The sequence below is a fragment of the Tamandua tetradactyla genome, chromosome 12, assembly GCF_023851605.1.
Source record: "Tamandua tetradactyla isolate mTamTet1 chromosome 12, mTamTet1.pri, whole genome shotgun sequence".
Taxonomy (NCBI): domain Eukaryota; kingdom Metazoa; phylum Chordata; class Mammalia; order Pilosa; family Myrmecophagidae; genus Tamandua; species Tamandua tetradactyla.
The window spans coordinates 84,555,004-84,572,957 of record NC_135338.1 but is presented as its reverse complement, the minus strand read 5'-3'; the positions used below and the strand labels follow the sequence as shown (position 1 = coordinate 84,572,957).

At 44.9% G+C, this 17,954-nt stretch overlaps 1 protein-coding gene across 2 annotated transcripts in view; it reads right to left on the bottom strand.

Moving 5' to 3' along the window:
• Positions 1-17,954, bottom strand: part of ADAMTS17 (ADAM metallopeptidase with thrombospondin type 1 motif 17) — a 345,591-nt gene that overhangs the window by 78,159 nt on the left and 249,478 nt on the right. Inside the window, exons 15-16 of one of the 2 annotated variants that reach the window (XM_077124036.1) lie at positions 8,257-8,377; positions 3,934-4,002 (exon numbers count right to left, since the gene is read on the bottom strand). In XM_077124036.1, the coding sequence (XP_076980151.1) occupies positions 3,934-4,002; positions 8,257-8,377 (190 nt within the window). The remainder of the gene's footprint in view (positions 1-3,933; positions 4,003-8,256; positions 8,378-17,954) is intronic. The other variant, XM_077124037.1, reaches the window with a different exon arrangement.

The following is a 17,954-nucleotide window of genomic DNA, read 5'->3' as shown; positions in this document are numbered from 1 at the left end:
AATTCCTCTTGCTAATATTATATATAGAATTTTTGTATCAATATTCCTAAGTAAGAACAGTCTATAACTGTCATTTTTTTTGTAAGCTATCTTTGTCAGATTGGGTTTTGGTATTGAGATTGTTTGGATTTGGGTTTTGGTACTGAGATTGCTTGTGCTTTAATCAAAAGTATGTGGAAGTTTTACTTCACCTTCTGTTATGGATCAGTCTACATAGCCTTGGAATTATATGTTCCTTAAAAGCATTAGGTACAGTTTTCCAATAAGTTCTTTAAACATTTCCATGCTTCTTCTATGATAATTTCTCTGAGCTGATTTTCTATTTTTTTCTGGATTAACAGGTGAAAATTTATTCTTTTATCACTATTCTAACCAGGTTATAAACTTATTTACAGAGTTGAGCAAAGTAATCTTTTGTGGTTTATCAATTTCCTTTCTATACTTTATTTCCCCATTCTTTATTATTTTTAATATTTGTACTTTTCTATCCCCCTTTTGTTGATTAGATGAGTTAACAGTGGCACTGTTTTATTGCTAATTTCTTTAAATATCTAGCTTTTGGATTTTCTTATTAGTTCTATCATTTTCATGTTTTCTAATTCATTATTTTCACTTTTATTCTTATAATTTTCTTCATTCAGAATCACTGAGATTAGGGGCTGCGTTGTGTAGGGGAAGCTCTGGGAATTGAACATGGGTCTTCACCATAGCAGGCAAGATTTCTGCCACTGAGCCACCGTTACACTGCCTGTGTATATATGCTTTTACTTGCAGCATACCTATGGACTTTCTGATATATACTCGTATGGATTTCCACCTGCGATATCCTCGTTCATCCTGGACCCATTAAAATATACTTTTCATTCATTTCAAGGTGATCTTGGGAAGATGAGGAGCTCAGTGCTTGTGTTCCATCAGCCATCCTGCACCGAACATTTAATAGCATCTTTCTGTTTTGAAAACAAATGCCTTGGCAGTGTCATGTTAGACCCAGCTTCAGACTTTTACAAATAAACACTCTTTTTGATGTTTAGGGATACTCCACAGATGAAAACATGGTCTGGTTGGAAGAGAGCAGTTGCCTAATCTTTGCATCTTGATCAACCCTGATTCCCAGGCAGGATGACTTGAGTTGCTGCATCGTGGTCCCCCAGGATGACCCATCTGCTTCTGACACCAATAGTTCACTTGCCCCAGCAGTCCTGCCTGCAAACAGCCTCTGCACTGCCCAACTCTTATAGGGTGAGAACAAGCCATTCAGAAAATCTTCTTTGCTCTAGGAATAATTCCTTACTTAAAAAGTTAGGCCACAAGAAATATCTTATACAATCACTAAATCTTATACAATATATTTCTCTCAGGAGAAGTCCATTCTTCCTACATGCCTCGAAAAATTATTGGGTATGCAGTAATTCCAGGCATATAAGACAGTAAAGTATCAAAAACCAAACCAAAAATTTCCCGGAGTTTAAGTGATTAAAACCTTTTCTTCAGCAGAATCTAATGTACACCACAAAACAGGATCTGCTTGTGGAATGGACTCATTTTCTGAAAGAAGTTGCTGTTAAGTGGCATCTTTCTCCTTGGTGTTAGTATCACCAGGCTAGAGAATCTCACGCAACAGACAGATCTGCCCAGGCTCAGCTTTGTTGATTTCCCACTTCCCAGGGCAAGGTACATTTGCAAGAGATGCATGGTCACCACTTCTAACTTTTAAACTTAACTCTCACCCAAGCAGCAAAACTGAAAAGGCATTTGCTTCTCTCCCTTTCTCTTGAACCCGTGGATGGAGATGCTGATGACCAACAAGAGGCTCAGGGCAGAGGCAGAACTTTAAGTGGAGCTCATCCTCCCTCTCTGAGGTGGGCTCTGAAGGACAGGCAGTGTGGTGGATGTGTTCTGTTGACCTGTCTTCCTAGATGAGCTTCTCTAGTCATACTACAGAGGGGACTAGCTAGAGGGGAAGTCCCCAAATTGAAATGCATGCACTGTGTCATGAAGCCAACAAAATCTTTAACTCACTGTCTTCTTTCCAATGGCCCTTAATCTAACCCAGAGCTCAAGCCCACCCTGAGGTTGATGGGAATAGTGGCCAGAAGGAGAGAATCCTGTCACCAAAGCACCATGACATCCCTCATGCCAGAGGTCCCAAGATGCAGACACCAGACATCACCACATTGATTGGGATGAAATATGATGAAAAGGGAGGCTTTACTATAAGATGGATAGAGTCACATTTTAGGTAAGGTAGCCAGACTTTATCTTTTTTAATAATTCCATTCTAGTCTCTGCCATCAGGCAGGAGAAATCCAATCAGAGGGACATGATCTGGTTTTGAGAGGAAGCCATGGATAAAATTCAAACCCTTTTGCCATTTGTCCAGAGAATATGCCATTTTTGGTGCAAAGACTAGTGGTTGGAAGGGCCTTCAAAGCTAGGAAGACCTTACACCTGCCTTGGGTCTTCTGGGTAGCTGATATTACCAGGACATGAACAAACTCTCCTATGAAATTGTTTCTGTCTGAATTTGCAGATTGGCTTGCTTTTAGGTGACTTTGGGTTTTACAATTTTTCTCCTTGTGTTTTCAGGAGCATTAAAACTACCTTCAGAAGAAAACCACCGAGCTGGAAGGTGCCAAGGTGGACTGTAGGAAAAACCCTGGAGATGTGTCCTAGGCCCCTTTACTCAGCTAATAAAAGTCATATTTTAAAAATCCATGTTCTTTTTGTGTAATTAAGTCACAGACTTTTGGAGAGCTCTTATGTAAGCTTGTACTTTTTTTCCTTTTTACAAAAGTGAATAATGAGAAACTTCCTATCTGTGTTTGTCCGTGGAGGTTGTGCCTGGGTCAAACTGAAAAGAACTCATTCTTGGGAAGCCAGTGGCCCAGGAGGCTCAATTATTCTCACTCACCCCTAAAAATGTGAGGTCTGTGTAGACCAGGCAATGCAAGTCCGTGGCCTTTACCTCTAGCATGAAGACCCTTTTGCCATAGGAAAACCCAGTCCAGTGGTACGGAAACTTCGCTATGGAGGGAGTGCTGACTGAAGCTAAATTCTCTGGCACATCTCTGCATTTTCCACCTCAGTGCCAGTGTAGGGGCCAAGGGGGATGAAGATAGACCCTGGCACACTGAGGCATGCCACAGGACAGTGAAATGGCCCTGTGACCACACCAGACCACACTGGAGCCCTCCCCATTACAGTACGGGGGGCTTTAACTTAATCTCGGTCAATAGTCATAGACATAATGGTCACTGGTTCATTTTGTGTTTTGACTTGTGAGCTAGATGATAAGAAGTATTCTTGGCAAAACAAGTGCTCCTACATCTAGCACCGCAGTTGGAAAAACAGTGCTACCTTATCTGGCTGTGTCAACACTCTAGCAATTGCTTGACAAGGAATGACAGGGAAGAACTCAGGTTGACTCAGGACTTTCATACTTAATGCAATGTTTTGGGTTGCTAGCTAGTAGTGAGGGGTCATACCTAAGTTAAAATACCAACCATATTTATATCACCTCCTCCTCATGTTAGACACATGTAAGCTCTCCCAGTACTTTCTGAAATGAGATGAGAAACAAGTGAATGGAAGAAAATATCTAGTCAACTTTTTTCCTTCTGAAGACAAGGTAAAGTTGACTGGTGGAGACTCCCTATGTCAGGTGTACAATCTGGCATGGCAGTTTCAGTCGGGACCCTTGATCCCACGAGTCTTCATCATTTTTTAAGCTTTAAAGTTGGTTTTAACTGTATAGTGTTCCTTTTTGGCAAGTGTAAGGACACTGTATATGGCCTTTGTGTTTATCCATGGCTTCACGCATGACCCATTCTCATTGACTCTATTCAGGAAATGTTCAGGCATGTAAGCGACGCGTGAAACCCACACCAAGCGTGCCACCACAAGGACCAACGTGACACCTAGACATCTTACATGAGAAACACCTGGGAACGGTCTTTGTCATCACGCATGTGGACACCTTCGTACAGAGATTATCCTTGACTGAGAAAAACAAATACATTGTAATTGGTTTCTACCTGCATTTTAAGAACTGACACTGTAGTGCTTCACTGTGGTCAAAGGAGGCAACATTGCGTGTTTTCTATAATGAATTTCATGGTGAATTTCCCCAAGGGATGTCCACATCCGATGCCCAGAGATCTGAGCACAGAACTTGCCCCTGGCAGGGGCTCTAAAGGTAATGAGTGATTAAATAAATAGCACGTGGATCTGCCCACACTCAGAAAGGATAGAACATGCCACCTTCTCTTTGTAGAAATTCTGTTCTTTCCAAGAACAAAGTGCAAGTGGATTTGGAGTTTGTGGGGCGTCCTGGCTGGTTCTTGGTAGGGACTTCAGTCCAAGTATGACCTGGATGTTGGGGGGCACCAGTCACCGTGAACCTGACCAGTCACCTTTCTAGTGCTGGGGAGCAGGATGGGATTCAGGTGATAACATGAAAAAGCCAATTGAATTTATGACACGAAAGCCTTAAACTACTGCCATCAAATTACTACGTTCAAGGCTCAGTGGCAGAGTCCTTGCCTGCTGTGCTGGAGACCTGGGTTCGATTCCCAGTGCCTGCCCATGCACAAAAGAAAAAAAAAAACTACGTTCAAGGAACTCAGCTGTTTCAACTCGATCGAGGACTTGACCAATTTTGAAGCCTATCTATCAGAAAAGTAATTAGGTGGGGCAATTCAAGTTGATTCCTTTCCTAGAGGCATTGCTGAGGACCTTGTTTGTTCAAAGCGGGGAGGCAGCAGGCTTGAGGCTACACCCAGCATACATCTTCCTGGTCGCTGCACTGGAACCTCTCATGACACAAGAAGGGAGAATCCCATGCTGGAGAGGTGTGCATCTCCTCTGGATTCCTGGCTCAAGGAGTTGCGCAAGACGACCCAAAAGAGTTCAGGCAGGGGTCAGGACTTCATGTCATTGGGAAAAAAAAATTCTGCATTTAATCCTGTTTTATCTTTGGGGAATGGTATTTCTCTTTGATATTCGCCCTGAAGGGTGATAAGACATTCCTCCTTTTGTCATTCTTTTGAGCTGGGCAGAGATGAAAGCTGACTTCCTATCTAAACTGACAGCATCCCTGAAACCACAGAGGTGCACTTGGGAGTCACTCAGACATTCCATTCCCCAGGGCTTTACGTGATTTCTATGTTGGGTCTCATAGAATACACCTTCTCTTTTCAGTCTGGTATGTCCTCCTCTCTCCTCTGCTGGGGACTTGTCCTTAAAGACTCAGGGGCCTCCCTCATGTGCCCAAAGACCTGGGGGGGGGGGGTGCCCTGGTAGAACTTTGGCACCCACCGTTCCCATTTCACACTTACCTGGGACTTGAGCCTCAGAGCCCCTATTTCAACTGTGCCCTATCTGCTGACAGTTCAGTGTCCATTTATTTCTGTATACCTGGTGCTTAAAATGTAATCATGCTGAATAGAAGTTTCTTGGCCGTGTGGACTTATGGATTTGGCAGTAACTCTAACCATGTGCCTTCCAATACGTCAGCCCATTATTGCAGGGTTGTGTTTAGGTGGAAGCATGTTAGCTGTGCTGTCAGAGACTCACTTACGTGTGGACAAACTTCACACACACACTTTCACTAAGCAGAATTCATCTAGCTATGAGTATATGCTATGAGGATCTGAAAAAAAACACAGCTTCATATTTTAAGGTGAAGAAGTGACATTTGGCAACCTCTCAGAGTGGCGGGCAGCACACTCACAGGTGGGGGACTGTAAGGCAAATGTATCGTACTCTGAAGCCTGGCGCTTCTGCAGCCGGATGCACACTAAGCTGCAAGCCCAAGGAGGCCTGCTATGGTTGTCTGTCTTTCCGTGGGGGATCGGTGGCCACAGCCAGAGGCAGGGCCTGGCCAGCAGAAGCCTGCACCTTCAACCTGCTGTGCAGGGAGGGGACTCAGCATGGCTGGAATGGAGAAAGCGGAGGCAGGAATAAGGGCGTACCTCTGGATGCATGCACCTGCCCATGTTCAAACCAGAGGCCAGCAAATGGGCCAGACTCTGGGACAGGAGGAAACACATTTGCCCTTGATCTGGGTTCTCTTAAGGGAGCTGCTGCATGGCATAAGGTGGTGGTTTTCGAAGGTGTGTGATGGAGCCGTCCTCAGAGGTCTACAAAATTGTCCCCGGGTTAGGGGTGGGCATGGCTGGGCCCCACCTGCCTTCTACAGAAGGTATAATGATAGTCCTTTCTATTTATCGGAGCTAGGCACAACATTCAATGCAAATACAGAGTCCTCAGGCTTACTTTTTTTTTGAAAATCAACAGTAAATGGTAATCTTCTACCAACTGTGGAGATTTTATTCCCAACCACCGCTTTTGGCACAGCTGCAGTAGGTAAGATCAAAGTGTCATGGGAAACCAGGGTTTGGGGTGCAAATAGAGAAAGTGGCATAAAAAATATCAAAACAAATAGCAGAAAGCACGAAAGTTCCAGAGCAGTGCTGGCCAATAAACTCTCTGCGATGATGGCATGTTCTCTCTGCATTCCTGGACGGAAGCCACTAGCCACAGGTGGCTCATGAGGCCGAGGAACAAAATTGTTCATTTAAGTTTAATTATTACAATTTAAATTTCAATGAACTCAAGTGGCTACGGTATAGGACATGCACCTCTCGAGGAGACGATTTCCCTTAAACTAAGTGGCTCCAGCCTCACCTTCTCTTTAAGTTACCCAGAAGCCACTCAGCAGGCACAGATTCTCACACCACAAGCTTCACATTTCGCAGAATGGGTACCTGCCCTTAAAATTTTGAAATCAGCCTTTTCTGGGCCTCAAATATAATACTTTTGCACTCACATTCACCTCTGGTTTTGCTTGCACAATTTCCTGCAAAATACCCTAACCACAGGGCATCTAGAAGGAACATTCTCTTTAGACGTGGTCGTCTGCCCACAGAGAAGAAAAGTGGCAGGCACAGATTCTGCTCTCTGCCTTATCCCGCAGGCCTGTTTTGTGGGATGGAGAGGAATGATTGTGGTTCTATACTCCTGTTTGGCAGAATCGAACTCAAGAGCTTCTGTGTAAAATGATAGATGCTAAATAAAGTTAAAAATGATTTTTATATTCAAAAAGAAAGAAAACTGGGTTATCAGAAAACCCTGTTTAGCAGGGATAATTACACTCTGAAAGTGCTTTGTCAAGTCTGATTTGCTGGCTCTGTGGTCCCATCCTCATTTATTGGGGTGTGAGGGTCCCCGAGAACCTCACAGAGCTCCCTTCTCCCCCATCCTCGGAGGAGGCTCCAATGTCCACTCGCTCTGTGGCCTGAGGGGTGATGGCCAGCAGCAGCAAGCACACAGCTGCCCATCTCAGGACAGGGCAGATGGGCAGTGCCTGGGGCACGGAGAGGGCGTGCTTTGGAGGGTTCTAGCTGACACTAGGGGGTGGACACTCAGTAAGCCTTCAAGGAAAGGTCCCTCCCCTGGTGATTTGCCTGCCTTGTGCTCCCTTTTTAAGCACCAGCCACAGAGGCTTCCCTGGATGTCACAGGCTGTTCTCTTCCAGCCTAGGAGATCTGTAAACCATCTCTTCCTCTGACAAAGCAGCCTGGGCTGTGAAGAGGGTCCAAGCAGAAAGAGGAAGAAGGTTCCTCAACTGAACTGTGGAATGCCTCTCTGAGGACAACACTGGGAGAACTTCTACCCTTGGGAAAGAGGAGAGAGGATCACGTCCTCGGGGATCGGATTTGGCAGAGGAAGCTCAAGCTCCCTGGAACATATGACTTCATACACGTGTAAATGCTTTCCTTTCAGAAACACAGAAAGGTATTATACCTTTACTTTATAGAAAATTCAGAAACAGTGTCCAAGCAAATATGCTTTGGTAAGGTGTCCTGGCCACCTCCTGCGTTTGCACACAGGAGATGGGGGGAATATTTAATGAAAGTGTCACTAGGAGCTCAGCAGACAGGTATTATGAGGCTTTTGGGGCCTCGGGCTGAGCCACTGAGGGCAGGGTCTGTTTCCTTTTACAGGTGAACTATTTGCTTCCAGGAACTTAAAAGGAAGACCTCCTTCCTGCAAAGACACCATTCTCTGTTTGCAAAAATCACCAACCTGAGACACCAGGCCAACGACCCCTTAGCAGAAACTCCTTAAATAGGAATGCAGGGAGAACACGTTGTCACTGCATTCTGGGACCAAGGGCCGAAGGTATATGGCCCTTGCTGTCCGCCCGTCTGTCCGCTGGTGTGGCGTGTCCACCCACAGGCCTGTACTCACCGGTGCCCCGAGTGTGGTTGAAGTCCCCCTTCACCACGCGGCAGCTCTCCCCATCCCCGCTGCAGACCCCGCACCGGTCCTCTTTAGCTGCAGACCCGATGATGCCGTCACAGCCGATTTTCTAAATGACAGAGCAGTGGGTTATTCTGGGATGGAGATGGGGCTGGAGGGTGGGGCTGGGGGGGGTTACATAGGATGTCCCCGCAGGGCCAAGTGTGACTGGCACAGGACCTGGGGTCCCTGAGACTTTCAGAGGCCCACAGGAATGCTTCAATTTCTTCCTTTCTTTTTTTTTTTTTTTGGCAAGCAGAGAACGTTTTATTACTTCCTTAGATGTAGTAAACCTGGATGTCTTTTCTTTCTTTTTCTTACCTAATTGCCCTGGGTAGAACCTCCTATATGGTATTGAATGAAAGTGGCAATTCTTCTCTTGTTCTTGATCTTAGGAAAAGCTTTTAGTTTTTTTCCATAAAGTGTAATTTTAGTTGTGGGGTTTTTCTAGATGCCCATATTCAGATTGAGGAAGTTCTCTTCTATTCCTAGTTTGTTGAGTGTTTTATCACACATAGATGTTGAATTTTGTCATATGTTTCTTCTACATCTTTTGAGAGCATATGTAGTTTTCCTTTTATTGATATGGTATATTGATATGGTGTACATTGATTGCTTATATTGAACCACCCTTATATTCTTTGAATAAATCCCTCTTGGTCATGGTGTATAATCCTTTTAATAGGCTGTTGGATTTGATTTGCTGGTATATTGCTGAGGATTTTTGCATCTGTATTCACAAGGGATATTGATCAGTGAAGCCATCTGGTCTTGGGGTTTTTTTTGTGGAAAATTGATTACTACTTCAATTTCTATTTCTAGGTCTATTGAGATTTTTCTATTTCTTCTTGAGTCGGCTTTGGTAGTTTATGTGTTTCTAGAAATAACCAACTTTTGATTTTTCAACTTCGATTTCTTTTAAAATGAGAAAAGGAAATGAACACAATGCAGCCAGGATTGTGCTCATCTTTATACCAGAGTTGCCACAAAATATTTAGTATTTCTCCTTGTCTGGGGAAGCCACGTTAGAGTCCGAGGACCTGGCGGGGTCAGAGGTGCCTGGGGGCAGGGTAGTGGGTGGGCCACCATCTCCCATCGTTCCTGTTCCCTCTGGGCTGCTGGGTCACTGGTATCTTGGGGAGAGCAGCCATGAGTCTCAGAACATACAGCAGGAGCCACACTGACTTTGGGGAGCTCAAAGCCCTTTCAGGCAGTGCTGAGCATGAGCCCCCCATTTTACAGTGAGGGAGCTCTCATCTAAGAAGGGCTCCGGATCTCTCAAGCCTTTTCACAAGGCATCTCTAGAGCAGAGGAGAGGCAGCCTTTACGCTTTGTAAGTTTGGGAGGCACAGCCAAAGCCAGTTCACCCAGAGAAGGAAAAGCCTTCAAATGTCTTTGTGATCTCTTTTTAAAAAAATGCAAGAAAATGTTGTATTCTGCAAAATAACATATCCAAGTTTATGTTATGGTAAACACTGGAACTTATTTTGAAATGGAAGCTATCCATTTCACAGGATATCATTCAAATCATTGCTTTTGAATATCAGAGGAGCTCTAAAATTTGCATTTATGAGGGTTGGTGCTTCAAGAGAACCAAAAGATCAAACCCAAGGAAGCTCCAGACAATAAACTCTAAAACCTTTCTACATGATCCTATGATCCCTGGTGGTTCCTTCTGCATGTATACCAGGAACGCCTGTATCCATCTTTGAACTTTCCTAGCAGGCCTGGGAGAGTCCCTGGTCAGCCTCTGCTGACTGGGGCATGTTCTGCTGACGAAATTGGGGTGTATGTGAAGGGGACAGCAGGCTCCACAGCATCATTAATCAAAGATGCGAGGTGGTATGGAACTGATGGTGAAGGCATTAGGTCTTCTTGCTAAAGGCAGGCCCCATAAAACATTGAAATGTTCTAAGAAAAGCTTTAATGCTCAGAAACACGTTCCACAAGGGGCAGGGGACAGTGTGACCACTTTGCTCAGAAATAAGAACTATCTGTTCTTAGCAATGTGGAGCCTGGAGTTCACCCCCTCCATCTTGACATTACTCAGTGGAAGATCTCTGGTGACAAGCAACCTCTGGGTCTCCACAACTAGTGGCCACTTCTCAATCCTCAGCCTGTCTGACCTCTCTGTAGCCTCTGACGTTGCTTGGCTGTGCATATATTGATTTGTTCAGCCCACAGTTATCAGACACCTAGTATGTGAATAACTGGGAATAAGGGATGTAAGACAGAGGGAGAAGCCAACGTGGAAACTGGCAGAGACACCTGGGTCCATGCCGAGACGGAGGTGCAAAAAGATGCCACAGAGACCCAGGAGGGGATGGGTGTCAGCAATGCAGGGTGTGTGAGCCTCTTTTGACCTCTTTGCTCATTCTCCCTGCTCTTATCATTGACTCCTTAAAAGTAGGCAATACCCAAAGTGCTCTCCTTTAGCTATTCCCTTTGATTTTTCATGGTAATTTCACCTTCTTTTGGGCTTCAACAACACTTTTTATGCAGACAAATCTTAAAGCATAAGATTTCCTCCACTCCACCCAGGCTCACAGGCTCACACAACTAAGTGTCTCCTGGGCAACTTCAGTTTGCCTTTCAGCCAAAGCAGTCAACTCAATGGACCAACTTCTCCAAAGCAGCTCCTGGTTTCCTTAGTTCTGGTCCCTCATGGAACCGACAGACAGCAGCGTTCCCTGCAAGCCATTTCTGTCTTCTCCTGACATACCCAGATGGTGGCTGAGCCTGGTAGTTTTTGTCCTCTGAAAACCTCTAGCATCTATTTTTTTTCATGCTCCTGATAACTCCCTTAGCTTTGATTCTCATTACTCCAGAAATCAACTATCATCAGACCAGTCCACTCCCCACTGCTGCCAGATTAATCTTTCCACGAGAAGATTAGAGAAGGCTCACAGGTGTAACCCCTCACTGCCTAGCAAATCAAATTGCACTCAGGACTTTGAGACCCTCCATAATCTTGTCTCAATGCCTTACCATTTCAGCCTTACCTTCTCCTCTCCAAATTATATATTAAATCACACTGCTTCCCACCACATACTTTTCCTGCAAGCCCCACCACTTCCCAGCTATACTGATTGCTCTAACAGTCCCCTAACTGGTATTCCAGTTTCCACCCCTGCTGCTCCCCATGGTCAATTCTCCCTGAACAAGAACTCTTCATTCTTTCAGACCCTCCAGTGACTCAGAATCAAGACCAGACCCCTGCTCATGGTCTACCAGGTCCCTGGCTGCCCTGGGCCCTTGGCTCTTCTGCCCCCATGCCTGGCCCTCAGCCCCCGCCACTCTGCTTCCCCTGCTCCTCGAACGTGGCAGGTCTGTTTCTGCTTCCACTGGGAGCACTCGGCTCCCGGGTCTTCCCAAATGCCATCTCCTCAGAGAGCGCTACCACATCACCCTACAGTCCTGCTCTGCCACAACCACCACCTCCGTCTCTCTGTGATACTTTTATTTTCTTCTTAACCTGTCTCAGTCCTGGAATTAACGTCTTTCTGGTCTGCACAAGACCATGTTGTTGGCATGTTTCTGCTCTGCATGTTGGATGAGGTCAGGACCAGGCCTGCCCAATGCCCAGCGCTCACTACAGCTTCTGGCTGTGGCAAGTGCTCAATAAATAATGGAAGAATGAATAAATAAAATTCTACCCTAGGAGCTCTTGGCTATGTCTAAAGTGAACCCCCTCAGCTGCTTTTCACAGCCTTCAGCTCTGGTTGTTAGTTTTTCTTTGCTTCCTAACAGCCCATATGCACAAGGAGGATTGCATCTTCTAATTCTTTGCATTCTTGCCTTCTTTCCCCATACATGCACTGACTGCCTTGGAATTGAGCACATAATATGTGCTCAATAAATAGCATAAAAATAACCCCCTCTTATCAAGCTGCCCCTTGGGCAAGATTGGGAGTAAGAGATTTTGTTTTCCAAAAAAGGGTTCCCTGCCTCACTTCTCTGTGCCCCCACCCCTAACAGTGACCCTTCCCTGAACTTGATACAGTTTAGTTTTCTCCTGATTTGAACTGGCGCTTTCTTGTACAGTTTTTAACGGTCTTTGTTTTTTCTGGCTGGGAGAAGAGGTACTTGCTTTATTCAGCTTGCCAGCTATCTTCCAATATTGCCTCATTCTCTTTCTCCTGTCAGGGGGTGAGCCTGCTGACTTCTTGTGTAATCTTAATTGGATGCTTTCAGGCCAGCTGCTCAGCTATCATCCCGGGATTTATTGGACTCTTGGGTTAGTTCTACCAATTCCCGTAGAGCTCATCCTCCCCTTTCTTGATTTCATTCTTGTTTTGCTGAAATGCATGTAATTTCCTCAGAACAGATGATGGAAAATAAAAATTCTGAGTTCTTCCACATCTCTAAATTATTTTACTTTGTCCACATGCTTGGGTGATAGCTTGGCTGCATATAGAATTACAGAATTCTGTAAGTATCTCAAATTTTTTCCCTGGGTCAGGTTTTTTTTTTTTTTTTTAACATTTTTTATTGTAAAAATATAACATATATACAAAAAAGCAATAAGTTTCAAAGTACACTGTAATAAGCAGTTATAGAACAGATTTCGAAGTCTGGTATGGGCTAAAGTTCCACAACTCCAGGTTTTTCCTTCTAGCTACTTTAAGACACTGTAGACTAAAAAGAATATACATATGATGGCTCAGCAGTCATACTCATTTGTTAAATCCTAACTTCTCTGTGATAACTCCTCTTCTTCTTTGATTCTTCTCCCAACCTTTAGGGATATTTGGATATGCCCATTCTAACATTTTCATTTTGAAAAGGGGTGCTGACAATATGGGATAAAGGGATGGAATTGGTTGATGTTTTCAGAGAGACTGGCAACTCTGGGTTTCAGAACTTACGTGATGGTTTTAGGTTTCTGAAAAGTAAACTTAGTGTGTGAAACTTTTGTAGGGTCTCAGATAGAGCTATGGGTATTCTTCATGGTTAACAGGAACGATGTTGGTTGGGGTTTGGTAAACTGCGGTAATTGGCCATATCTAGCTAAAGCTTGCATAAGAGTAGCATCCAAAATGGCATCTTGATTTTATTTGAACTCTCTTAGTCAATATACCTTATTTTGTTACACTTCTTTCCTCTTTTTGGTCAGGATGGCATTGTTGATCCCACGGTGGCAGGGCCAGGCTCATTCCTGGGAGTCATGTCCCACGTTGCCAGGGAGATTCATACCTCTGGACATCATGTCCCACGTAGGGGGGAAGGAAATTATTTTATTTGAAGAATTGGGCTTAGAGAGAGAGAGGCCACATCCAAACAACAAAAGACGTTCTCTAGAAGCAACTGTTAGGCATAATCATAGGTGTGCTTAGCTTCTCTGTTACATAAATAAGTTTCATAAGAGCAGGCCTAAAGATCAAGGGCTTGGCCTATTAACTTGGGATTCTCTAGTGTCTGAGAGAGTATCAGGGGTTTCCCCCGGGTAAAGTTTAATAGTTCCATGTTTTTTCTACAGTCCCTCAAAACACTTTGCTGATACTTTTGATTATCTGCCCAACATACTCTGGGATACATCTGGGCATTACATTAAGCTATACAGAATTCTAAGCCCTCATTTCTGGGTCAGCTTTTATGTTTGGTTTTCTTGGTCTTTCCATGTTGCTGGCTTTCTTTAAAGAGCTGATGCTCTTTGGGTGACCACTAATATTTAAGAACAAGGTACAGAAGGCATGTCTGGGGGTGGGACCTGCTACATGGTAGGCTTCGTTTCCAGACAAATGTGTAGAAAGCTAGGGTGTGCCATGAAATCGGAAACTGAGGCCCAGGCTGGAGCACTGCCTCAGTTTACCCCATGGCCTTAGAAAGGGGTCCTCTGATTTCTTGCCTGAGGTGATCACTAACTGCCTACCCAGGCTCCGAGGGTAGGGCAGTGAGCTGCATGCAGACTTTGACTCTGCCCACAGTTTACAGCCAACTCTTCACTTCCACCCTCTATTCCCAAGTCCAAAGGCTTCTGGATTTGGCCTGACAGCCCGGCTTTCTTTCTAGTTACAACTCTCCAATTTTTCTCCTTCTGGCCTCTTCTGCTTTGATCCTCTAACAATACTTTCATCCGCTTTTGTGCCCCAGAAATTGGTTGAAGTCTCTCTTTGGTCAAAGGGCAGCCTCTGCTTCTCAATATGGCTTTTTTTTTTGGAGTGGAGGAGCTATACATCCTTTACGATCAGCTTAGCAAGGCAGAAGAATAATGGACACGGGGGTAGAAGAATAATGGACATGGGGCCAGAAGTCCAGTGGCTTAAACCAGAAGCTGCAGTGGGGATAATCTGACAAAAAGGGTGCAGGGAATGATTCTGGAAGTTTGGGCCTTGGTATCAGCAAAGGTTCATCATCAATAAGGATGCACTTTAAGGTTGCTGGCTAGGGTTCATGACATGGGGAAAGACAGTGACTGGGAGAAGGCTGTGGAAATACAGGCCCAAACATAACAGGCCCAGCACATTTCCTGCATACTCATTGCCCCTTCTTTGTCACCTGAGGATAAAGGTGAGGTCTCTTATAATTTTCCCGAATACCTCCAGCCCAATAGACCCTTTTACACAAAATGGGTGGTCAGTTAGTACTGGACAATGAAAAAGGTTCTGCTAAAATGGGCACTGGGTTCCAGATCCTCAGAGTGGGTGCTCCAGCCACCCACCCATCCACTCATTGTTTCTCCTTTTTAAATATACAAAGGATGTCCTCTATGTCAGTCTATGGGGAAACAGAGTAAGCAGACAGGAACCCTGCATGGAAGCAGCTTACAGGCCCTCCCTGCAAGTTATGGTCCCAAGGAAGCAGGACTCAAACAGGATTACATCGGTTATAAGTGTGCATGAGCTGATAAAGCATTAAAGAAGAGCCAAGCATATCTGGACCTCAGATGTATTTGAATCTGTCCAATGTCAAACAGGCAAAGCCACATGTTGGTAAAACTTATTCATGGTGTGTCAGTAGCTCTAGGGGAAGGTGATGTGCACAAGAGACCAACTTGATTTCTTAGCTTCTGGGTACCCACAGTAGGGACCATTAATGGTGGGGCTCCTGATTAATGCGGACTTGCTGAAAAAATACATGTTTATGTTTCTCCCCCCAACTCTCTCTCGTTTTTATAGGTGCTGTTAAGTTTAATTTCAGCATGTTAAGTAATCTGTGACTCAAAGTAAAACTGAAGTCGGTCTGCATAGAAACAGAACAAAATGACATTTCCATATTTCACATTCTGGTTTGAATCATCCTGCTATTCGGAGCTTAGTGGAATTTACTCAAAATGTCATTTTGGCCTATCTCCTCTGTCCATTCCCTACCAACGAGTCAGTGTTCCTCAAAATTGCCCAGAATTCCCTCTCCTACCCTAAAATAGTAAAATCTAGAGCCGAAGGAAACAGAGGAATAAGCTAGCAAGTCACAGCAAACCATGGCAATATTTCTGTAAGTACTGTTTTACATAAAATATGGCCAAGTTCTATGTTTCATCCTTTACAATTATGTAATTATATCAGTGAATACAGATCCTTTAAACTCATTAGACTCCTGATTTTTTTTTATTACTATTGTGACTATCATTCTTTTTAACCACTCTTCTTCGTGTTAGTCACAAATACCATAGGAATCCAGAACATTCCATCTTGGCAATTACTATCATTAGGAATAAATACTGTACTTATATTTAATTTGTGTGATCTCATTTAAGTATGCCTAATCTTGATTATAAAATTTCACTAAATATGACTTTAATAATCTAGATTTTTTTTTCATGAGAGTCTACTTAAAAGGAGGCAAAGGTTAATCTTTGTAGCCTCTCTCTGAAGAAAGGGTATTGCTAGAAAATTGCAGATAGAATTTTTAACTTGTTGCAACTTGCAAGTTGCTTCTCAAGCAACTTTTTCACCTTGTGAGGGGCTTACAGGCAAGTGCTGCTGCCACCTGCCAGGTCTGAGGTGTTTCTGCTAGGACTGATGGACTACCTGGAGGCGGAGGTAACCATCAACGCAGAAGAGCCTGAGCTGCCACTACCTGGCAGCCTGTATCGCCCATCAGCATGGGGGGCTCCCAAGGAGGATGAGACTGCTTGTAGAGTTTCATGAAAGGTGCCTTTCTCTGCACCTCTAGTGTCCCTGCCTTAAGGAATTGTGCCCAGCTCAGCGTAGGGACAAGTAAATGCACTGATGATGGCATTTAGTGGCAGGGGTATGGCAAAAGATTGGGGGTCTGGTGATGGGATGGGGCATCTGGGAACAGGAAGGTATGTCTGCCAGTGTCATTCCCATCACACCCAAGTGCAGGGCAGTCTCTTGCTTGATGATGCCCAGAAGACCTCAGATTTAGGGCTGGCTATTCAAACGCCCTCAGTGGCATCTCATCCCTCTCCACTGACTGAAGGACTGAAGGCTTTGCCATCTAGCCCAGAGAAGGTTTCCTAGTTGGAAAGGCTGCAGTTAGAACCAGGGTCATGGAAAGGCCCATGGGCGCCGATCCCTTAAAGTCAAAATTACATCCAGCCAATATCAGGGACCCCACTGGCCAGGGAATTTCAGGACGATTGGAAATGCTGCCAAGTAGGTGAGAGCACTGCAGGAGACACTGGCCAGTGCTGGGAGTGGCCTGGTTGGCCCTCCACTGGAAGACCCACGTGCTCTTACTTGAGAAGTTATTACCAAAGGCTGCAACACACAGCATCAGTATTTGGGAAGGCCCCTGCAAGGCTGCAATTTAAGAAGGAGATAAACACTGCGCTTGGCTTGCTGGCAGGTCTATGGAGAACTGTCAGCAATTCCTCATCTCAGTAGTAATGATAACAGCTTCTTCAGACCACTCAAGGAACGAGGCCCTGGACATTTCCAGGGAGGGTTTCTTCCCTGGAGAGGGCGTCAAGTTAGACTCTTGGGCACCAAGTGCTTGTCACCCACACAGAGCCACATTCGATAACAAAACCAGGCAGGAGTCTGGAGTGTGTCAGGCTTTCCTTGGAAAAATCCCAGCTTGGGACTGGTTAGGACTTTGCAGGAATAGAACTGGCTGGCTGCAGACACCATCCTAGATGCTATCTTTGTGGCTGGGTCTCCCAGCTTCTCTTTTATTCTGTCTTTCATGCCCTCATCCACTCTCCTAGACACTGAGGGAGCAGAGAGCCATCCGATGATGGGGGAGGCTTGGAGCTGGTTTCTGGTACAATAACAATTGAATGAAGACAGGCAGGATCTTTTCCCATCCAACCCCTGCCCCCAAGGTGAAACTTGCAATTTGTGTAATCCCTGAAACTGAGCATGGGAGATGGGCTTGGGGGTGAGGGGGTGGCCTCCAGTTCGGAATGGATGGAGACCCTGGTACCTCCATAGCCATGCATCCCTTGAAAAGCAGTTCTCTTTGCCCAATAAAACCAAACGGCCCTCCGGTGGCCTGGGAAAGTGGACTCTTTGTTTATTCTTAGTCTCACACAGGTGCTGGTCAATGGAGGCCAGACAAGGAAAAGCCAGAATCTGAAAAAAAAGACCTGAGCTTCCTTTCCATGGCAAAGGGTGGCCGGTACCATGCCAGGCCCTGATGCATGCTGATCCATGCACCATGTCCCTTCAGGCACTGAAAGGCTAAATGACTCCCACCCAACATCCCAGATGCTGCCTCACATCAGGGGAAGGTGCTTG